The 21,273-nt window shown below is 38.4% G+C and overlaps 1 protein-coding gene across 4 annotated transcripts in view; it reads right to left on the reverse strand.

Annotated features, from left to right (window-relative positions):
* ZDHHC15 (zinc finger DHHC-type palmitoyltransferase 15) overlaps window positions 1–21,273 on the reverse strand; it is a 149,302-nt gene that overhangs the window by 36,851 nt on the left and 91,178 nt on the right. For all 4 annotated transcript variants that reach the window (XM_016943600.3, XM_063804895.1, XM_054676324.2 and 1 more), the window contains 3 exons: window positions 17,336–17,468; window positions 14,548–14,674; window positions 9,803–9,906 (listed from right to left, as the gene is read on the reverse strand). In XM_016943600.3, the coding sequence (XP_016799089.1) occupies window positions 9,803–9,906; window positions 14,548–14,674; window positions 17,336–17,468 (364 nt within the window). The remainder of the gene's footprint in view (window positions 1–9,802; window positions 9,907–14,547; window positions 14,675–17,335; window positions 17,469–21,273) is intronic.

Genomic DNA, 21,273 nt, shown 5'->3' on the forward strand with positions numbered 1-21,273 from the left:
GAGGTGTGGGGCAGCCCCCGCCCGGCCAGCTGCCCCGCCTGGGAGGGAGGTGGGGGGCAGCCCCCGCCTGGCCAGCCGCCCTGCCTGGGAGGGAGGTGGGGTGCAGCCCCTGCCCGGCCAGACATCCCGTCAGGGAGGGTGGTGGGGGGCAGCCCCCGCCCAGCCAGCTGCCCCATCCGGGAGGGAGGTGGGCAGCCCCCACCCGGCCAGCCGCCCCGTCCGGGAGGGAGGGGGGCAGCCCCCACCCGGCCAGCCGCCCCGTCCGGGAGGGAGGTGGGGGGCAGCCCCTGCCCGGCCAGCTGCCCCGTTTGGGAGGTGGGGGACAGCCCCCACCCAGCAGCCACCCCGTCCGGGAGGTGGGGGGCGCCTCTGCCCGGCCACCCCGTCTGGGAAGTGAGGAGCCCCTCTGCCTGGCTGCCACCCCACCTGGGAGGTGTGCCCAACAGCTCATTGAGAACGGGCCATGATGACGATGGCGGTTTTGTCAAATAGAAAGGGGGGAAATATGGGGAAAAGAAAGAGAAATCAGATTGTTGCGGTGTCTGTGTAGAAAGAAGTAGACATAGGAGACTCCATTTTGTTCTGTACTAAGAAAAATTCTTCTGCCTTGGGATGCTGTTAATCTATAACCTTACCCCCAACCCCGTGCTCTCTGAAACATGTGCTGTGTCCACTCAGGGTTAAATGGATTAAGGGCGGTGCAAGATGTGCTTTGTTAAACAGATGCTTGAAGGCAGCATGCTCGTTAAGAGTCATCACCACTCCCTAATCTCAAGTACCCAGGGACACAAACACTGCGGAAGGCCGCAGGGTCCTCTGCCTAGGAAAACCAGAGTCCCTTGTTCACATGTGTATCTGCTGACCTTCCCTCCACTATTGTCCTATGACCCTGCCAAATCCCCCTCTCCGAGAAACACCCAAGAATGATCAATAAATACTAAAAAAAAAAATAATAATAAATAAATAAAACATTAGTCACCACAGTCAAATGAGATTCATCCCAGGGATGCAAGGATGGTTCAACATACACAAATCAATAAATTTGATGCATCACATTGACAGAACCAAGAAAAAAAGCACAGGATTATTTCAATAGCTGCTGAAGAAGCATTTGATAGAATACAAATTCCCTATATGATTAAAACCCTTAACAAACTGGGTATAAAAGGATCATACCTCAAATTAATACAGGCCATATATGACAAACCCACAGCTAACATAATACTGAATGGGAAAAATTGAAAGCTGATCCTCTAAGATCTGGAACAAGATGAGGAGGCCCACTTTCACCAATTTTATGCAACATAATACTAGAAATCCTGGCCAAAGCAATCAGATAAGAGAAATAAATAAAGGGGATCCAAATTGGAAAGGAAGAAGCCAAGTTATCCTTGGTTGCGGATGACCTGATATTTAGGAAACCCTAAGAACTCCACCAAAAAACTGTTAGAACTAATAAATGAATTTAGTAAAGCTGCAAGATACAAAATCAACCTACGAAAATCAGTAGAATTTATGCACACCAACAACAAACAATCTTAGGAAATAAATCAAGGAAGTAATTCCATTTCAAATAGTTACAAAGTATATAAAATACCTAGGAATTAATTTAAGAAGTGAAAGATCTATAGAAGGATAACTATAAAACATTGATGAAAAAGGTTAAAGAGGATATAAAGGAAAAATGGAAAAATATTTCATGTGCATGGATTGGAAGAAGAATCAATATTGTTAAAATGTCCATTCTACCCAAAGCAATCTACAGATTCAATGCAATCCCTATCAAAATACCAATGGCATTCTTCACAGAAATGGAAAAAATAATTCTTAAACGTATATGGAACAAAAAAAAGACCCCAAATAGCCAAAGCAATCCGGAACAAAAAGAACAAAACTGGAGGCACCACACTACCTAATTTCAAAATATACTACAAAGTGGTCAGGCACTGTGGCTCATGCCTGTAATCCCAGCATTTTGGGAGACTCAGGTGGGCAGATCACTTGAGGCCGGGAGTTTGAGACCAGCATGGCCAACATGGCAAGACCCTGTCTCTACTAAAAAACAAAAATTAGACAGGCATTGTGTACGCCTGTAATCCTAGCTACTCAGGAGCCTGAGGCAAAAGAACTGCTTGAACCTGTGAGGTGGAGATTTCAGTGAGCTGAGATTGTGCCACTGCACTCCAGCCCAGGCAACCAAGGAAGTCCCTGCCAAAAAAAAAAAAAAAAAAAAACACACTACAAAGTGGTGGCTCATGCCTGTAATCCCAGCACTTTGGGAGGCTGAGGCGGGCAGATCATGAGATCAGGAGATTGAGACCATCCTGGCTAACACGGTGAAACCCCGTCTCTACTAAAAATACAAAAATTAGCTGGGCGTGGTGGCAGGCACCTGTAGTCCCAGTTACTTGGGAGGCTGAGGCAGGAGAATGGCATGAACCTGGGAGGTGGAGCTTGCAGTGAGCTGAGATTGAGCAACTGTACTGCAGCCTGGGCAACAGAATGAGATCCCATCTCTAAAAAAAAAAAAAAAAAAAAAAAAAAAAACAACAACACTACAAAGCAATGTTAAGTAAATCAGCATGGTGCATGGTGTTGGGATAAAAACACACATAGACCAATGAAGACAATAAAGAAACCAGGTCTAAGTCTACACATTTACAGTCAACTCATTTTTGACAAAGGTGCCAAGAACATACAATGTAGAAAGAACAGTCTCTTCAGCTAACGGTGCTGTGAAAACTGGACAACCATATACAGAAGAATGAAACTAGACCCATATCTCTCTCCGTATACAAAAGTCAAATCAAAATGGATTGAAGACTTAAATCTAAAGCCTGAAATTATGAATCGACTAGAAGAAAATTTGGGGGAAATGCTCCAGGACAAGACGTTGAAAGCACAGGCAACCAAAGCAAAAATAGACAATTGGGATTACATAAAGGTAAAAAGCTTCTGCACAGCAAAGAAAACAACCAACAAAGTGAAGAGACAACCCATAGAATGGGAGAAAATATTTGCAAACTATCCATCTGACAAAGGATTTATAACCAGAATATATAAGGAGCTCAAACAACTTAATAGCAAAAAAGAAAAAAAAAAGAAAAGAAAAAAGAAAAGAAAAAAGAAAAAGCCAAGTAATCTGATTCTAGAATGGGCAAAATATCTGAATAGATGTTTCTCACAAGAAGACACACAAATGGCCAACAGGTATATGAAAAATGCTCAACATCACCATTCTTCAGGGAAATGAAAATCAAACCATTGTGAGATACCATGTAATCCTTGTTAAAATAAGACCGTGAATAATGGATGCTACCAAGCACATGAAAGGGGAATGCTTGCACACTGTTGGTGGAAATGTAAATTAGTACAGTCACTATGGAAAATAGTGCAGAAGTTCCAATAGAAACTAAAAATAGAACTACCATAGGATCCATCAATTCCACTACTGGGTATACATCCAAAAGAAAGGAAATCAGTGTATCAAAGAGATATTTGTACTCCTATGATGTTTACTGAAGCACTATTTATAAGAGCCAAAATATTAGAACCAACTTAAATGTTCCTCACTGGACTAATGAATAAAGAAAATGTGGTATATGTACACGATGGAATATTATTCATCCATAAAAACGTTAAAATCCTGTCATTTGCAGCAACATGGATGGAACTGGAGGTTATTACGTTAAGGAAATAAGCCAAGCACACAAAGACAAATATTGCATATTCTTACTCATATGTAGGAGCTACAAAAGTGGATCTCACAAAGATAGAGAGTAGATTGGTTGTTACCAGAGGCCAGGAAGATTAGGGAGGAGAGGAGAATAAAGAGAAGTTGATTAATGGGTGTAAGTATACAATTCGATAGGAGAAATAAGACCTTGTGTTTGATAGATCAGTAGGTTGCCCATAGTTAACAATAATGTATTGTACATTTTTTTTTTTTTTGAGATGGAGTCTGGCTCTGTCGCCTAGGCTGGAGTGCAGTGGCGTGATCTCAGCTCACTGCAAGCTCTGCTTCTGGGGTTCACACCATTCTCCTGCCTGCCTCAGCCTCCCGAGTAGCTGAGACTACAGGCGCCCACCGCCACGCCCGGCTAATTTTTTGTATTTTTAGTAGAGACGGGGTTTCACCCTGTTAACCAGGATGGTCTCGATCTCCTGACCTCGTGATCCGCCTGCCTCGGCCTCTCAAAGTGCTGGGATTACAGGCGCGAGCCACCGCGCCCAGCCTGTACATTTCGATATAGCTAGAAGAGAATAATTTGAATGTTCCTAGCCTAAATAAAAGATAAATATTTAAAGTGATAGATATCCCAATTAACCTGATTTAATCTTTACACATTATGAATGTATAAAAATATCACACGTACCCCTTAAATATGTACATCTATTATAAAAATATTTTTAAAACCACAGTGCAATTTTGAGTTCCTAGATTCTTTGTGTTAATAATTTCAAGTAAAATAAGTATGGTTTCCTCATAGTGATACATCCAAAATTTAAAAAAAAGAAACAAGAAACTGGAATTTTGAAATCTTAAAAAAATGAAAATGCAACTTACAGAATGAGACAAAATATTTGCAAACTGTATACCTGATAAGGGGTTCATATCCAAAATATATGAAGAACTCATCCAACTCAATAGCAAAAAAACAAATAAACAGATTAAACAACGGGTGAAGGACCTGAATAGACATTTCTCAAAAGAAGACATTCAAATGGCCAACAGGTGTGTGAAAGGATGCTCAACATCACCAATCTTTATGGAAATGCAAATCAAAACCACCATGAGATATCACCTTCCACCAGTTAGGATGGTCATTCTCAAAAAGTCAAAAGATAACTAACGTTGGTGAGGATGTGGAGAAAAGGGAATCCTTATCCATTGTTGAGGGGATTTGAATTGATATCGCCATTACAGAAAACAGTATGGAGGTTCTTCAAAAATTGAAAAATAGAACTACTATATGATCTGGCAATCCCCCTTCTGTGTATGTATCCAATAAAATAAAATCAGTACCTCATAGAGATATCTGCAATCCCATGTTTACCACAGCATTATTCACCGTAACTAAGCTATGGAAACAACTGACGTGTCTGTGGATGGATGAATGTATAAAGAAATTGCGGGACAGATATACAACTGATTATTATTCTTTTTTTTTTTTTGACACGGAAGTATCACTCCGTTGCCCAGGCTGAAGTGCAGTGGCGAGATCTTGGCTTACTGCAACCTCCACTTCCTGGGTTCAAGCGATTCTCCTGCCTCAACCTCCCGAGTAGCTGGGATTACAGGCACGTGCCACCACGCCCGGCTAATTTTTTGTATTTTTAGTAGAGATGGGGTTTCACTGTGTTAGCCAGGATGGTCTCGATCTCCTGACCTCGTGATCCACCTACCTTGGGCTCCCAAAGTGCTGGGATTACAGGTGTGAGCCACCACGCCTGGCTATTATTCAGTTTTTAAAAAGAAGGCCATTCTTCCATTTACAACAACATGGATGAGACTGGAGGATAATGTTAAGTGGTATAAGCCAGACACAGAAAGAAAAATACTGTATGATCTCTCTTATGTGTGGATTCTAAGACAAAGAGAGCCAGAGAATACAACAGTGGTTACCAGAGGCAGGCAAGGTTGGGGGAAATGTAGGCCAAGGTGTACAAAGTAAGTAGTTATTTAGGATGAACAAATCTAGAGATTTAAAGTACAGCATGGGGACTATAGTTAATAATATTGTATTGTATACTGGAAATTTTCTAAGAGCATAGATTATAAGTACTCTTATCCCACAAAAAAAGGTAACTATGTAAGATGATGTATTTGTTAAATTGCTTACTTGTAATCATTTTACTATGTATTTGTATTTCAAAATATCATGTTGTACATCTTAAATTTTTACAATGAAAGAAAACAAACAAATAAGCATACATATTTAAAAACTAGAGTTATTCCTTTGCAAATAGAAAAAAACATTGCTCTGTTGCTGGAGTCTTTGTCAATGTCGCTGTTAACTTTATTTCATAGAGAATATTAACTGTGGCTGTCTCCTGCAGATTTCCAGGGATACTGCATCTCAAATAAATGACCACAATCAAAGAGTTCGGCAACTAATTTGAAAGGAGTGACACTTGGAAAATGGCAGAGCCTTTGTTACTACTGAAACAATAAAGAAACATATGAGTTCAAGACCAGCTGGCCAGCATGGTGAAACCCCAACTCTACTAAAAATACAAAAATTAGCCAGGCATGGTGGCGCATGCCTGTAGTCTCAGCTACTTGGGAGGCTGAGGCAGGAGAGTCACTTGAGCCCGGGAGGCAGAGGTTGCAGTGAGCCGAGATTGCGCCACTGCACTCCAGCCTGGATGACAGAGCGAGACTCCGTCTCAAGAAAAAACAAACAACAACAACAAAAACAAAACAAAACGAAAAAAACACAGAACATTCAAAAAGGCACCAGAGCCATAAAGATGTAAAAAACTGAGAAATCAGCTGTACAAGAAATATTAAGGAACTAGGATTACTCCCAGCCCCCGACCCCGAGAAAGCTGAAGAAGTTCTTTATGGGCTTCACATACAGGCAAGCTCTGACCCACAGCAGTTTTCATTTAAGAATCACCCTGACAATCATACCCAACTTATTATTCATGATACTCATGACAGGTAGAGCCATAGATGCCACCCATCCAATTTGAAGGAAATGGATCCCAATTTGAATAGAGCAGAAAGAATTATACTGTAATCTTTAATTTTCATTATGTAAGCTACAGGAAAATTTATAATGAGCAAAAGTGGTAATATAACAGACATCTCTGGATCATTTCCTCAAAAAGCTAAAATATAGCCCCAAGACTCAAAAGTCTTTAAAAAGATGCCTGTTAAATCTCCTCAGAAGACTACATGGATCTATACACTGTGTATTTATGCGTTTTCTATATATTTGTGCATTAATTAAACCTTTTATTTTCAAAAATGACATCAGAGAAGCCTATTTAAATCCCTTGATTTCATAAAGGTGTTTCTTTACCTTATAATTTGCTGTGCTAATACAAGGCCATGATTTCAAAGAACACAAAGGCTTTCTGTAGTTCCTGACTGTGATATTATATTTGTACCTAACAGGTTATTGTTAGCATATTTTATCATTTTTTTCTTTTTTTGAGACACAGTCTTGCTCTGTCGCACAGGCTGGAGTGCAGCGGTGCGATCTCGGCTCACTGCAAGCTCTGCCTCCTCGATTCACGCCATTCTCCTGCCTCAGCCTCCCGGGTAGCTGGGACTACAGGTGCCCGCAACCACGTCTGGCTATTTTTTTTTTTTTTTTGTATTTTTAGTAGAGATGGGGTTTCACTGTGTTAGCCAGGATGGTCTTGATCTCCTGACCTCGTGATCTGCCTGCCTCGGCCTCCCAAAGTGCTGAGATTACAGGTGTGAGCCACCACGCCCGGCCAAAAGTTTGTTTTATATTATGCAATGTACAAGTACGTTTTTTTTTGAGACGGAGTCTCACTCTGTCGCCCAGGGTAGAGTGCAGTGGCACGATCTCAGCTCACTGCAACCTCCATCTCCCGGGTTCAAGTGATTCTCCTGTGTCAGCCTCCCGAGTAGCTGGGATTACAGGTGTGTGTCATCATACCTGGCTATTTTTTTTTTTTGTACTTTTTTAGTAGAGATGGGGTTTTGCCATGTTGGCCAGGCTGGTCTCAAACTTCTCACCTCAGGTGATCTGCCCGCCTCAGCCTCCCAAAGTGCTGGGATTACAAGCGTGAGCTACAGCGCCCGGCCATACAAGCACATTTATACTAAATGAAATGTTATATTTTGGGCTAGGAATAAAAATTCCACTTGATTCCTAAAAGAAATTAACTTAAATACACACATGTAATTTCAACTTACAGCACCTTTCCTAGGAATCTAAGTTGTTAAAAATGTAAGAACTGTTTGTCTATGACAGTTATGCACAGAAAATGGGAGCAACTGAAGTTAACATAGAATCAACCTAACAAATAACACAGCATGAGAACTTGCATTAGATACTAGAATGGGTTACAAAGGAGGATTGTGGAGTCTCCTTCAATGAACTTAAAAAAAACCCCTCAGCTATCTAAGATGGCATAGTGGTCTTGCTAAAGCTAAAGGCACCTTACAGTTTATGATTTTATGATTATGTAAGAAGCAGTTGAATGCTTCAGATCACTAAATGGCATGCAATCACAGCACTGTGTCTCATATGTACTTGTCCAAAGGAGAGACCTAGCAGTGTAGTGGAAAAAAGCTAGGATTTGGAATCAAGATACCTTGACATGTGAGATTAACATCTCTCAATTTTAGTTTCTTAATTATAAAATAGGGATGCTATTAATAACACTGCCTATCTAACCTGAAAGTTGTGAGGGTCAAAGGATATGAAGAAAAAGTATAGGAAAGCACTTTGTAAACTATAAAATAACATACTAATTTTTAATGATTGAATATTTTTGAAAAGGTCTGGAATTGGAGACTGCTTCAAAATATAACCTCTTTACGATGTGATGCTATATCTACATTTAAAGTATTCCACTTGCCAACACAAAGCTCAGCTATGAATAGCTTTTTCCATTGTGAATTATTTCAAACCAGGTAAAGACCTGATAAGTATTTGGCTTCTATTAGAGTTTGGGTTTAATACCAAAATAAGAGTTGTTATAACTTGTGACTGCTGTAAGTAAAAGTCAGTTCAGAAAGACTGAAGACTGAAGGAAGACAGGTCAAAATATAGTCAATTTTCCAACAGTCAGCAGGAGGAAGTAAGGGAGTTGCCCTTGTAAGTTCTTTGGGATGGGCAATAACTGTTTTCTTTTTTATCTATGGATTTGTGGCTGTTTTGTATTCCTTGGGCCTAGTAACATGCTTTTCTCTAAAACTAGATTTCCTGGTAATCAGGGCCTGGATAATCCAACTGGGTAAAAAATTAGAAAGGCTTGCTCTCTACCGCTGCTCCCACTTCAATGCTTTTCCATGTCTTCATTTAGCCTCCTTCACCCCAGGTACAGTTTGTGATAGCTACTACAAGTTCCTACTCAAAATTGCTGCCAGCTACTGCATTATTGGGAACAGTAGCCAAAACTACTTTCTAATGGTTGGTATTAGCAACATAAGTAAATGTTGGAGACACAAAAGTAGGCACAGCAACAGGTGGAGACAAGGAATAGGGCTGGCAATGGGGATACATTATATGAGAACTCAACTTTTAGCTCTTTACAAAATGCCTTAGGATGACCCAGTGACCTGGTAGGAGAAAGTTGAAGCTTATTTTCCTTTGCCCCTCTTCCTTTTAGAAAAGTAGACTACATGCATGTGTAGGCTTGCCCCATTACTATCTTTTAGTTTTTAGTGTATTTAAACCATTCTAAAAAGAGAGTGAGTATAGGATTTTAAAGAAAATTTAACCAATGTGAATGAAAGAGGATGGAGAAAGGTGCAATGTTGCCCATTGATTAAATTGAACTCCACATTCAAGCAAAGTACTACAAGTGACTACCCAGCAGGATTGTTTAGAAATCCATATATATCCAGATGTATATCTGACTGGTAATATAAATCACAGAATCACAAAGCTGGTAAGGAGCCTCCCAAGCTGCAATCTAATCTTATCTAAACTACCCATGGTTACTAAACAAATATGGCCATACTTGCTCTCCACCATCCAGAGGACACTTATGAGGTTGACATGCTTATAAAATCTTTCTGGACACTATTTACTCACCACATTACATTGGTTGTATTAATGTGGACTTCATAGTCTTTGACCCTACTTACCTTGGTTGTCATCCTCATTGTCTTCCCAGGGTTCTTCATTTGCTAGCAGTGGATTCTGTGACTCATTCATAGACCTCATAGGGAAGGAGTGTCCATCACCAGGGCTGATGGGAAAAGAAAGGCAGTGACCTATTGCAGCTGACATAGACTTTTGTGAAGGTTATAATCCTCTTAAAAACAAGAGGGGGGTTCTTAGCCATATTTAGTCTCATTGTCTAAAGCCATGGTGGAATGGGCTCTTACAATAGCATTATTTAGTTGCTATATTGCTCTCGATTTCCATATCTTATTTGTGTGTCTGCATCAGTGTTAACTTCTTGTTTGTAAGCAACTCTATAGTTTGCTTCCCAAAATGCCCAGTATGGCAATATGCACACACAGCAAGCTTCATACATATCACTTAATGATGATGATACCAATTTATATCCAATTATCTCACTGCTTTGATTCTAAGTTTTCAAGAAAGATGACCAGTCTCTGAAACACTGAATACAGTGGAGATAAGCTGGTGTGAATTGGTGAAAGACAATGCGCGAATGCACTGTTATTTATTTGGTGTGCATGGCAGAAAGGTTATTAGGAACTAGGGGAAAGAGCCAGAGTGAGCCATCTCTAGACTGCAGATTTTCAGGGCAATTATCCACATGTGGGGTCTCGCTTTGTGGCTACCTGTGGTAAGCTAGGGTCAACTCCCTGGGTAATTTCTGGCCACTAACAGATGGGATGCATTGGAGGGAACTGAGCTGGCCCTGGCTAGAAGAGGTTACAGTTTGAACATTTCAGTTTAGGTATCTGAATGCATTCCACATTTGAGTCTGAATGACTTTTGATGTTACTTATGCCTTTTCTCCTGTTCATGTATGTGGTAAATTGAAAGTTGACAGATTTTATTGATAGCACTCTAAAGAGAATGTAAGTGTACTGATTATAAATGAATGGGCTTTGATTTTTGGTTTTGTTCTTTATTCCAGAGAAGACTGATTTTACACCTCCCTTTGATGTGGTGATGATGTGTGGATATTTGTGTATGTGAGTATGTGAATAGGGTATAGGTAATATCTGGTAACAGTTATTAATCAATATTACCCACTGACATAGTTTTGCCTTGTGATTTATAGACAGGTTAGTTGGATACACCACATCTCTGAAATACATGAGTCTTTAAAATACTAACTGCTACACAGGAAGTATCAAGGCAATCAATCAAGGAGAAATTTTTCCATAATTACCACCCTACCCCCAACAAAGTTACCTCAACTAAGTGAACATGAGTGTATTCCTGTCTAAGGAGGGGACTGAAAAGTGGCTGCAAGAAGGCTACAAGCAAGCTCTGCTCTAGAACTAGTTTAGTTGATGGTGGTTCAATCTGGTTCACAAAGTCATTCAGAGAACACAAGCTTGACTGTTTATTTCTCATCCACTACTTTCCCTGCATAATTGTTGCAGTTCTAAGAATGACCTACAACCGCAAATTAAACTATACTACAAGGCTACAGTAACAAAAATAGCATGGTACTGACATGAAGACAGATATATAGGCCAATGGAACAGAACAGAGGCCTCAGAAATAACGTCACAAATCTACAACCATCTGACCTTTGACAAACCTGACAAAAACAAGCAATGGGGAAAGGATTCCCTATTTAACAAATGGTGTTGGGAAAACTGGCTAGCCATATGCAGAAAGCTGAAACTGGATACCTTTCTTACACGTTATACAAAAATTAACTCAAGATGGATTAAAGATTTAAATGTAAGACATAAAACCATAAAAACCTTAGAAGAAAACCTAGGCAATACCATTCAGGACATAGACATGGCAAAGACTTCATGAACAAAACATCAAAAGCAATGGCAACAAAAGCCAAAATTGGCAAATGGGATTTGATTATACTAAAGAGTTTCTACACAGCAAAAGAAACTCTCATTAGAGTGAAGAGGCAACCTATAGAATGGGAGAAAATTTTTGCAATCTATCCATCTGACAAAGGGCTAATATCCAGAATCTACAAATAACTTAAACATATTTACAAGAGAAAAACAAACAACCCCATCAAAAGAAACTACCATCAGAGTGAACAGACAACCTACAGAATGGGAGAGAATTTTTGCAATCTACTCATCTGACAAAGGGCTAATATCCAGAATCTACAATGAACTCAAACGAATTTACAAGAAAAAAACAAACAACCCCATCAAAAAGTGGGCGAAGGATATGAACAGACACTTCTCAAAAGAAGACATTTATACAGCCAAAAGACACATGAAAAAATGGTCATCATCACTGGCCATCAGAGAAATGCAAATCAAAACCACAATGAGTACCATCTCACACCAGTTAGAATGGCGATCATGAAAAAGTCAGGAAACAACAGGTGCTGGAGAGGATGTGGAGAAATAGGAACACTTTTATACTGTTGGTGGGACTGTAAACTAGTTCAACCATTGTGGAAGTCAGTGTGGCAATTCCTCAGGGATCTAGAACTAGAAATACCATTTGACCCAGCCATCCCATTACTGGGTATATACCCAAGGGATTATAAAACATGCTGCTATAAAGACACATGCACACGTATGTTTACTGCAGCACTATTCACAATAGCAAAGACTTGGAACCAAGCCAAATGTACAACAATGATAGACTGGATTAAGAACATGTGACACATATACACCATGGAATACTATGCAGCCATAAAAAATGATGAGTTCATGTCCTTTGTAGGGACATGGATGAAGCTGGAAACCATCATTCTTGGCAAACTATCACAAGGACAAAAAACCAAATACCGCATGTTCTCACTTACAGGTGGGAATTGAACAATGAGAACACATGGACACAGGAAGGGGAACATCACACACTGGGGTCTGTTGTGGGGTGGGGGGAGGGGGGAGGGATAGCATTAGGAGATATACCTAATGCTAAATGATGAGTTAATGGGTGCAGCACACCAACATGGCACATGTATACATATGTAACAAACCTGCACGTTGTGCCCATGTACCTTAAAGCTTAAAGTATAATAAAAAAAAAGAAAAAAACCAAACAACCCCATCAAAAAGTGGGCAAAGGATATGAACAGACACTTCCCAAAATAAGACATTTATGTGGCCAACAAACATATTAAAAAAAGCCCATTATCACCGGTCATTAGAGAAATACAAATCAAAACCACAATGAGACACCATCTCATGCCAGTTAGAATGGCAATCATTAAAAAGTCAGGAAACAACAGATGCTGGTGAGGATGTGGAGAAATGGGAACGCTTTTATACTGTTGGTGGGAGTGTAAATTAGTTCAACCACTGTAGAAGACTGTGTGGCAATTCCTCGAGGATCTAGAACTAGAAATACCATTTGACCCAGCCATCCCATTACTGGGTATATACCCATCGGATTATAAATCATTCTACTATAAAGACACATGCACACGTATGTTTATTACAGCACTGTTCACAATAGCAAAGACTTGGAACCAACCCAAATGCCCATCAATGATAGACTGGATAAAGAAAATGTGGCACATATACACCATGGAATACTATGCAACCATCAAAAAAATGAGTTCATGTCCTTTACAGGGACATGGATGAAGCTAGAAACCATCATTCTCAGCAAACTAATACAAGAACAGAAAACCAAACACCGCATGTTCTCACTCATAAGTGGGAGTTGATCAATGAGAACACATGGACATAGGGAGGGGAACATCACACACCAGGGACTGTCCTGGGGTGGGGAGCTAGGGGAGGGATAGCATTAGGAGAAATACCTAATGTAGATGATGGGTTGATATGCAGCAAACCACCATGGCACGTGCATACCTATGTAACAAACCTGCATGTTCTGCACATGTACCCCAGAACCTAAAGTATAATAAAAAAAGAATTACCTACAACCTCAAATTAATCTTTGTTCTTGCTTTTCATATTTTTATTCATAAAATAATATTAGTATTAATCACAAAATATATAAAATGGAGAAAATATAAATAATTTCTAAGACTATTGCCCTTACCATTTTTAACATTTTTTGGTGTATTTCTCTTCTGCTGTTTCTCTTCTATATATATTTATGTTTTTAATCACAGTGTATTGAATTTTTCGTTTTTCACTTAAAATATAGTACCATTTTTAACATTTTTTGGTATATTTCTCTTCTGCTGTTTTTCTTCTATATATACTTATGTTTTTAATCACAGTGTATTGGATTTTTCTTTTTTCACTTAAAATATAGTAAGCACTTTCCCTTTTTGTGACATAGTCTTTATAACCATTACTTTTGATTGTATAATATTCCATCCAGTATATATATATATATATATATATATATATCCATTCCCATATTGTTGGCTGTTTAGGTTGTTTCCTAATTATTGGCTATAAATAATGCTGTGATGAACATTTTTGTGCATAGTTTGTCTCTGTCTTTAGGGTAGATTCAATTCCCAGAAATGGAATTACTGGGATGTTGGGCAAGTAGATTCTTAAATTTTTTCATAGATATTACCAAATTCAGTTATAAAAGATTGGTAGTGCCACTGCACACTGCCACAAAGAAAGCATGAGAATATCTATTTTATCAGACCCTCACCTCTTTATTTGCCTTTATTAACCTAGAAATGAAGAACTTGGGGAATAGAGTTTCACACTGGACTGATACCTGCTGCATACTACAATCAAAATTGAATTTGCTGGTTTAAGGCAGGGTCCAGTACTAACTTCTTCCAGTGGTAATATTTACTCACCTGGAACCAATAGGTATTAACCAGAACTTCTTCTTATCTCCAAACACCTGCTGGATATTCTTGATGAAGCCAAGGTTGAACCCATTTTTCTCTGGGCCACTTGTAAACACTGGAGTGCAGAAGGCCTCTAAGGCAGGGCAGGAGAGTTGAAGAAAAGAGGAAGAAAGCAATAAAGAAACAAATTTCAGCATAGTCATGATTTTACATTTCTCCATGTATGTGACTTGGTTCTATTATATCTTTTTGCTGTGGTAGCACAGACCTCTCATTTTTAGGTATTGCTAAATTGCTTAGTAAAAACCAGTTTAATCACTTCACACAAACTAAACTTGTTACTGCATATAAAGAATTAGAACTCTCTTTTTAAAAGACAGGGGAAACACATGGTGGTAGAAATAATTAAGCAGCCACGGGGGTAGTATGTATTTTGTACTGCTGAATTTAGAATATAGGAACAGATTTAACAGCACTTTATTTGAATCTAAGTGGCAACAACAGCCGAATGACCACCATCTTTAGAGCTGGGAAGAAAGTAATGACACATAAAGAGATGGTAATGACGTTGATTTGGTTTTGAAACATTTCAAAAATGAAAGTGTTCATGCTGAAGCCTGCAGTGTAAGAAACTGAGTTTTACTTCAGCTAAAATGTCAATTGGTGAGCCATAATCACTTCAAAGACTGTAAGGAATGGGACCATGTTAGTGCACATTATTTTTAGACACACATTTATCCCATTAAGTAAATGATTTCACTGTTGGACTCTAGCTGCATCTGACTGTTTCTCATTTGTTCTTTGTTTTCAGACTCTGTTATCATGAAGCTTTTAGTGGTTTTCCACTTCGTAGCTGGTCTCTAAGCCAAATGTGCTAATCTACCACCCTAGCAACTAGGGGCTACATACATATTTGGTTAAGAAAATGGGTGCAAATACTTTTTTAAAAAAATTTATTATTATTATACTTTAAGTTTTAGGGTACATGTGCACAATGTGCAGGTTAGTTACATATGTATACATGTGCCATGCTGGTGCGCTACACCCACTAACTTGTCATCTAGCATTAGGTATATCTCCCAATGCTATCCCTCCCCCCTCCCCCCACCCCACAACAGTCCCCAGAGTGTGATGTTCCCCTTCCTGTGTCCATGTGTTCTCATTTTAAAAAATAGATACAGGGTCTTATTCTGTCACCCAGGCTGGAGTACAGTGGCACAAGCTTAGCTTACCACAGCCTTAAACTCCTGGCCAGGGTCAATCAATCTTCCTGTCTCAGCTTACTGAGGAGCTGCAGCCACAGGCACATGCCACCACACCCAGCTAATGATTATTATTTAAAAAATATTTTAACTATTATTTTAGGTTCAGGGTAAATGTGCAAGTTTGTTATATAGGTAAATTTGTGACTTGAGGGTATGGTGTTTGTCACCCAGGTACTAAGCATAGTACCCGAGTGAATTTTTTTTTCTGAACCCCTCCCTCCTCCCATACTCCTTCCTCAAGTAGGCCCCAGTGTCTGTTGTTCCATTCTTTGTGTTTACGTGTACTCAGTCTTTAGCTCCCACTTATAAGTGAGAACATGAAGTATTTGATTTTCTGTTCCTGAGTTAGTTCACTTAGGATAATGGCTTCAAGCTTCATTTGTGTTGCTGCAAAGGACAGGATCTCGTTCTTTGTTATGGCTGCGTAGCATTCCATGGTGTATATGTACCACATTTTCTTTATCTAGTTTGCCATTGATGGACCTTTAGGTTGATTCCACGGCTTTGCTATTGTGAATAGTCACCCAGCTAATTATTTTTATTTTTATTTGTAGAGATGGGGTTTTTTTATGTTGCTCAGGCTGGTCTCAAACTCCTCAGCTCAAGTGATTCTCCTGCCTTGGCCTTCCAAAGTACTAGGAGTGCTAAGAATACAGGAGTGAGCCATCATGTACGGCCAATAGATGCGAATACTTTCTTAGCTGTTAGCATTATTAGCAAACAAATTCCCAATGTGTAGTAGCTTTTGCACTAAACTTTTCTCAAATCTATCCTAGCTAAACATTCAACATTCAAAACTTGGACACTTTGTCCTCACTCCTCATGTACTGATTTGTACACAATGTAAATACTTATTTCACCATAGATGAAATAAAATGTACTGGAATCCATCAGTAATATAGTTTTCCACATAATAGCCTATAGACTAACTGACAGAAAATATGTTCATTTATTTTACTCATTTTCTAGAGAATCATTTGTTCAATGTATTTATCTCATTCCCATAGTACCTAAACAGCCCCTTGATGATTGCAGATATTTACTGATTTTTTTTTTGTTTCTCAAGACTTTTGGATTCTTGTTGTGGTTGGTTTGGATTTTTTCTCAGGGCTCTGTTTTTAGATGTGCATAATAAATTAGATTCTACTATCTTTATCAAACTTTACTTCTCCCTTCTGACATCCCCTTCTGTACTGATTCTTTCTTTAATTTCCTCATGTGAACACCTTTTAGAAATCTTCTGAGCTATTAACCTTGGGAGCTATTACCCAGTATGCACTATAAAGAACAATGGCCATTTTTGTTTCTGTGTGGGGTTTCATTAAAAAATATTCTCATAATTAGCCTATAAGCTTCACTCACTATGCCTTTCTATTTTGGTAAAATGTATTTTCATCTCTCTCAGTCTGGGGGTAGAGGGATGTCACTGCAGCTAAAATGCTTCACTGGAAGTTTTAATTGGGAACAATTCACAGGTCCCTCTGATACACATTAATATGTTTTTTCCTAATCTTAATATTCAGTCTTACCTAAGGTGGTTTTGTTTCTGCTGACAAGCCAACAATGGTAACCAAAGAGAATCACAAGGCTGACAAAAAACATGCAGGCCACAAAGAGAAGAAAAAGGACATGGAACTTAGAGCGAACACTGGGTAATTCCCCCTAGAAAAGAAATAATAAACAAGCAAAAGATTAAAGTGGAAACGGATGGCTAGTTTTTCTAAATATATAGGTTAGTAGTTTTCACATGTATAAAGTGTCTAGCTGTAATTTAAAAAATAGATTCTGTAAAATTTTTATAATATGGTTCTTTCGGTCAATGATGATACCTGTGAGTGTGCTCTCAGCCTACAAAGCCTAAAATGGATCCTTGCTTAAGTGCAGTTCAGTGTAAAATAGAGTATCTTAAGTACCAATTATAAAAGGGTAATGTGAAAAGGGTATTCTCGGGCCATAATTGGTATGCAACCGCTTACAGCTTGTAGTCAATTTAGTTTGAGATCTTGAAGTCATATGCCTTATCCTCTTGTCTCAGGGTAAGTTATTCTGGAATTCTTTATATATCATGTTTCCTTGGGCATGCGTGTATTGAAAATGTCACGGTGATGTATGTAAGAAGTTAAAACATATAGGTAGAATTTTAAAATGTCCTACCCATAAGTCATAACCTGATTTTAAAGTTGTTGTAGATTTTGTGTGGTTGTTTTTTATAGCTGAGGTAGAATGTGCTGATATATTACATCCTGTGAAACAGCTGTTTAGACAGTAAAAATCAAGCAGAATTTTTACAGGCAACTGTAAAAGTAGGTGGCTAAAGATTTTTATAGTTATTTAGGACATCTTATTTTCCATGTGGCACCAGCCTTTTTTTCCGACATGCGGCCTAGACCAGAATGAATGTTATAAAGTTCTGTAACATGCGCAGCATGTAACATTTATCTTCTGAAGAGAATCTTAGAAAACATTTTCAATTTTGGAGTGAATAGTTGGGGGAATGACTATTATTTATTTTCCCCTGTGATGATTATTGTTTCAGTGTGATGAATCACTTTGAAATATTTCCAATTGCTCTCTAGTAATAAAGTTAAATGTGATTCTTAAGTGGCCCTTAACTTCTGAATGATCTAGTTCGACTCCAATTTGGAAGGAGAAAATTAAGGCTTGGCAACACTTGGCAAGTTCAGATAGTACAGATTTTTTTCTTCTCTGAGATAATATTTTTATTCATTTTTATGTATGGAAATATTGGGAATCTTCCAGGTTGTATACTGAAGGATGAAGATAAGGATGCTTCCCCTTATCTTCAGCCAGTCAGATGCTGTCAGCTGAGTGGGGGTCCAGGTGAAAATTGCATAGGGGCAGAGCAGCCCAGCAAAGAGCTACCTCAAGAACTTCAACCTTCAAGAATATTTATTTGAAACTCTCCTTTTTGAAATGATCCCTCTACAAATTCTCGGCCTAAGCAGGCAAATTGAATTAGATTGGTTTTTGTTTTATTTTGAACTTATAGAAAAGATTCCATACATTGCTTTGCAGTGGGTTTTGCCTTGACTGTGTTTTTGCTTTCACAATCTTTAGTTTTTAAAGAATGTTTTAAAAATATTTTAAAGCTCACATTTATTTTACTTCTTATTGTTTCACATATAAATGGATAGTAGAAAATGGCTGGGCAAGAGGGACTGATATAAAGTCAGTCCACAGTCTGTCTGGCTGAGCTGAAGTCTATTCCCTCACCCCACCCAATTACTCTTAAAGAACATTTTTCTGTCTGCCAAAGCATATCTACTGTGTTGTCCCTTGATAGAGTTCTTCTTAAACTTTTTTTTTTTAGAAGAGGGTGATAGCCCTATGTTCAAAAATACCTTCTCAGGAGATAACCAAGCTAAATCACTCAAAGTAATAGCCATCAGAGAGAGAGCAGATGAATACTGGCAGAATAATGCTATTATCCTGATTCTAAAATAATTCATAGCTCTGTGAGGAGATCCATGGCCCAATATGTGAGGGATGTATTACTATTTTTTGCATAAGGAAAAGCTCAATCTCTTATCAAAGTAGCTATTGTTTAATATAGAGAAGAGAGAAATAATCTGTTGGTCTTCTGAATTCTTTAATCTCATGGAGCTAGAGCTCTCCACAGCAGAGCCATAATGGGCAGTAGGACATGGTATAGTGTGTAAGTTCACGGGGCTTAGGGTCCGACTTAGGTGAAAGTCCTAACTTTGGAAATTTACAAGCTGGGTGATCATAGACAAGTCACTTAACTACTATGAGCCTCAGTTTTTATCATCTTTGAACAAGACTAATAATTCATGCTTTGCCTACTTCACAGGGTTGTGGTAAGGATCAGATGAGATAAGGGGTATGAAAGTGCTTCAAAAACTGTAAAGTACCATACAAATGAAGGTTGCTATTGATAGGAGCACAGCTTGTCTCCTTGATACACAGCTTTCAAAATATATGGCAGTGTTTACTTTTTATTTTAAGGGGATATTCAATTTAAACAGAGAAAGCCATCCCTAAACTACACTAAAGTGTTATCTGGCTAAAGAGACTGCCAGGAAGCATTTCTCTGAACTGTCAATGCCCTTTTCATTTTAGGACAAGCCAGGACACATTTCCTTGCCTCTCATCTGTGAGGCATGAGCTAGCCTACTGTGGAGAAAAAAAATGAGGGAATAGAAAGAGAACAAGGTTATGTTCACTCTTGGTATTACTTGTGAATATTGGCACATTACTGATGATTAATTCATATCCAAATATTATCTTTCAAGAATGAAAAAAAGCATATAGCACCTGTGACATTTGATTATTGGCTGACTAGGTGGGCTAAAGGCAAAATGTGTGAAATGCAATATTGTTTATTTTGTTACAAGGGTAAAAAGTGGTTCCTAAACAGTAGCCTACTGTGTTAAGAACCAAGAAAGGTCTATAGTGAAGACCAAGGCCGACACTTTCCCTGCTGATTGGACATAGTAGATTTTCTTCACATTCAGGGTAGTAGCTCAGTATGTGGATTTTATAATATATTTTAAAATTATTGTAACTTTATAATAATCCTGTGCTGTGGAAAGGGACAAAGGAAGGGATGATGAAGCATTTTATATTTGTAGAAAAATTTATGAAAATGTTTTACTTCTGCATAAAGTTTTGCTTGTATCCCTGAGTTAATGATTATGGCATCTATTATATAATTCCTTATTCTTAAAGTTATTAAATATCTGAACTGATTAAGCAAGTTGAAAGGGAAATGGAAAACACACATCACTATAATTTTCTACACTATCTTTTCTATATTACTAGGGATCAATGCACTGATTAATAATTTAAATATTCTTGGCTATTTAGGTTCCTATTGCCTTACCCTTCTCCTTTTTTCTTCAGTTTATTATAGTCTATATTCTGGTCACTGAATTCATGTTCTTTCTCTACGGCTTTATGTCTCCATTTGAAGTGAGATATTCATGTTATGTAGGCTTTTGTGCAATCCCTAAATAACTAGTAGCTCTGTCCACATCTGTCTTTTGATATTCAGGTTCAGTTTGGACAGCCTTCATCATGGATGTCTTAGTAATTGTACTGGAGTTGTGGGGAAGGGATATCTCCTGGAGTCCACTAGTATGACATTTAAAAAGAACATATTTCACTATACTTTTGCCAGACCTTGTACACATATGTAAATAAAAAAATCTGCCTTAAGTTTGTTTTTCTTTTTTGGAAGTAGTTGGATATGATTTATATCTTCAAGTAGATGAAATAACTTTTTTTGAGATTTCATTATAATTATTAGACTCACATTTTTAAAGGTAAAGCACTTTCAACATCTGTTTCATTTGATCTTGGCAATGAGCCAGTGAAGCAGGTAAGAGATCCAGTATTAGATCCCAGTTCTCCTAATTGCTAACCCAGTGTTTGTCAAACAAAGTTAAAAAACAAAACAAAAAAACCCCTCCCCATTATGTGAGAT

Source organism: Pan troglodytes, chromosome X (genome assembly GCF_028858775.2).
Source record: "Pan troglodytes isolate AG18354 chromosome X, NHGRI_mPanTro3-v2.0_pri, whole genome shotgun sequence".
NCBI lineage: Eukaryota > Metazoa > Chordata > Mammalia > Primates > Hominidae > Pan > Pan troglodytes.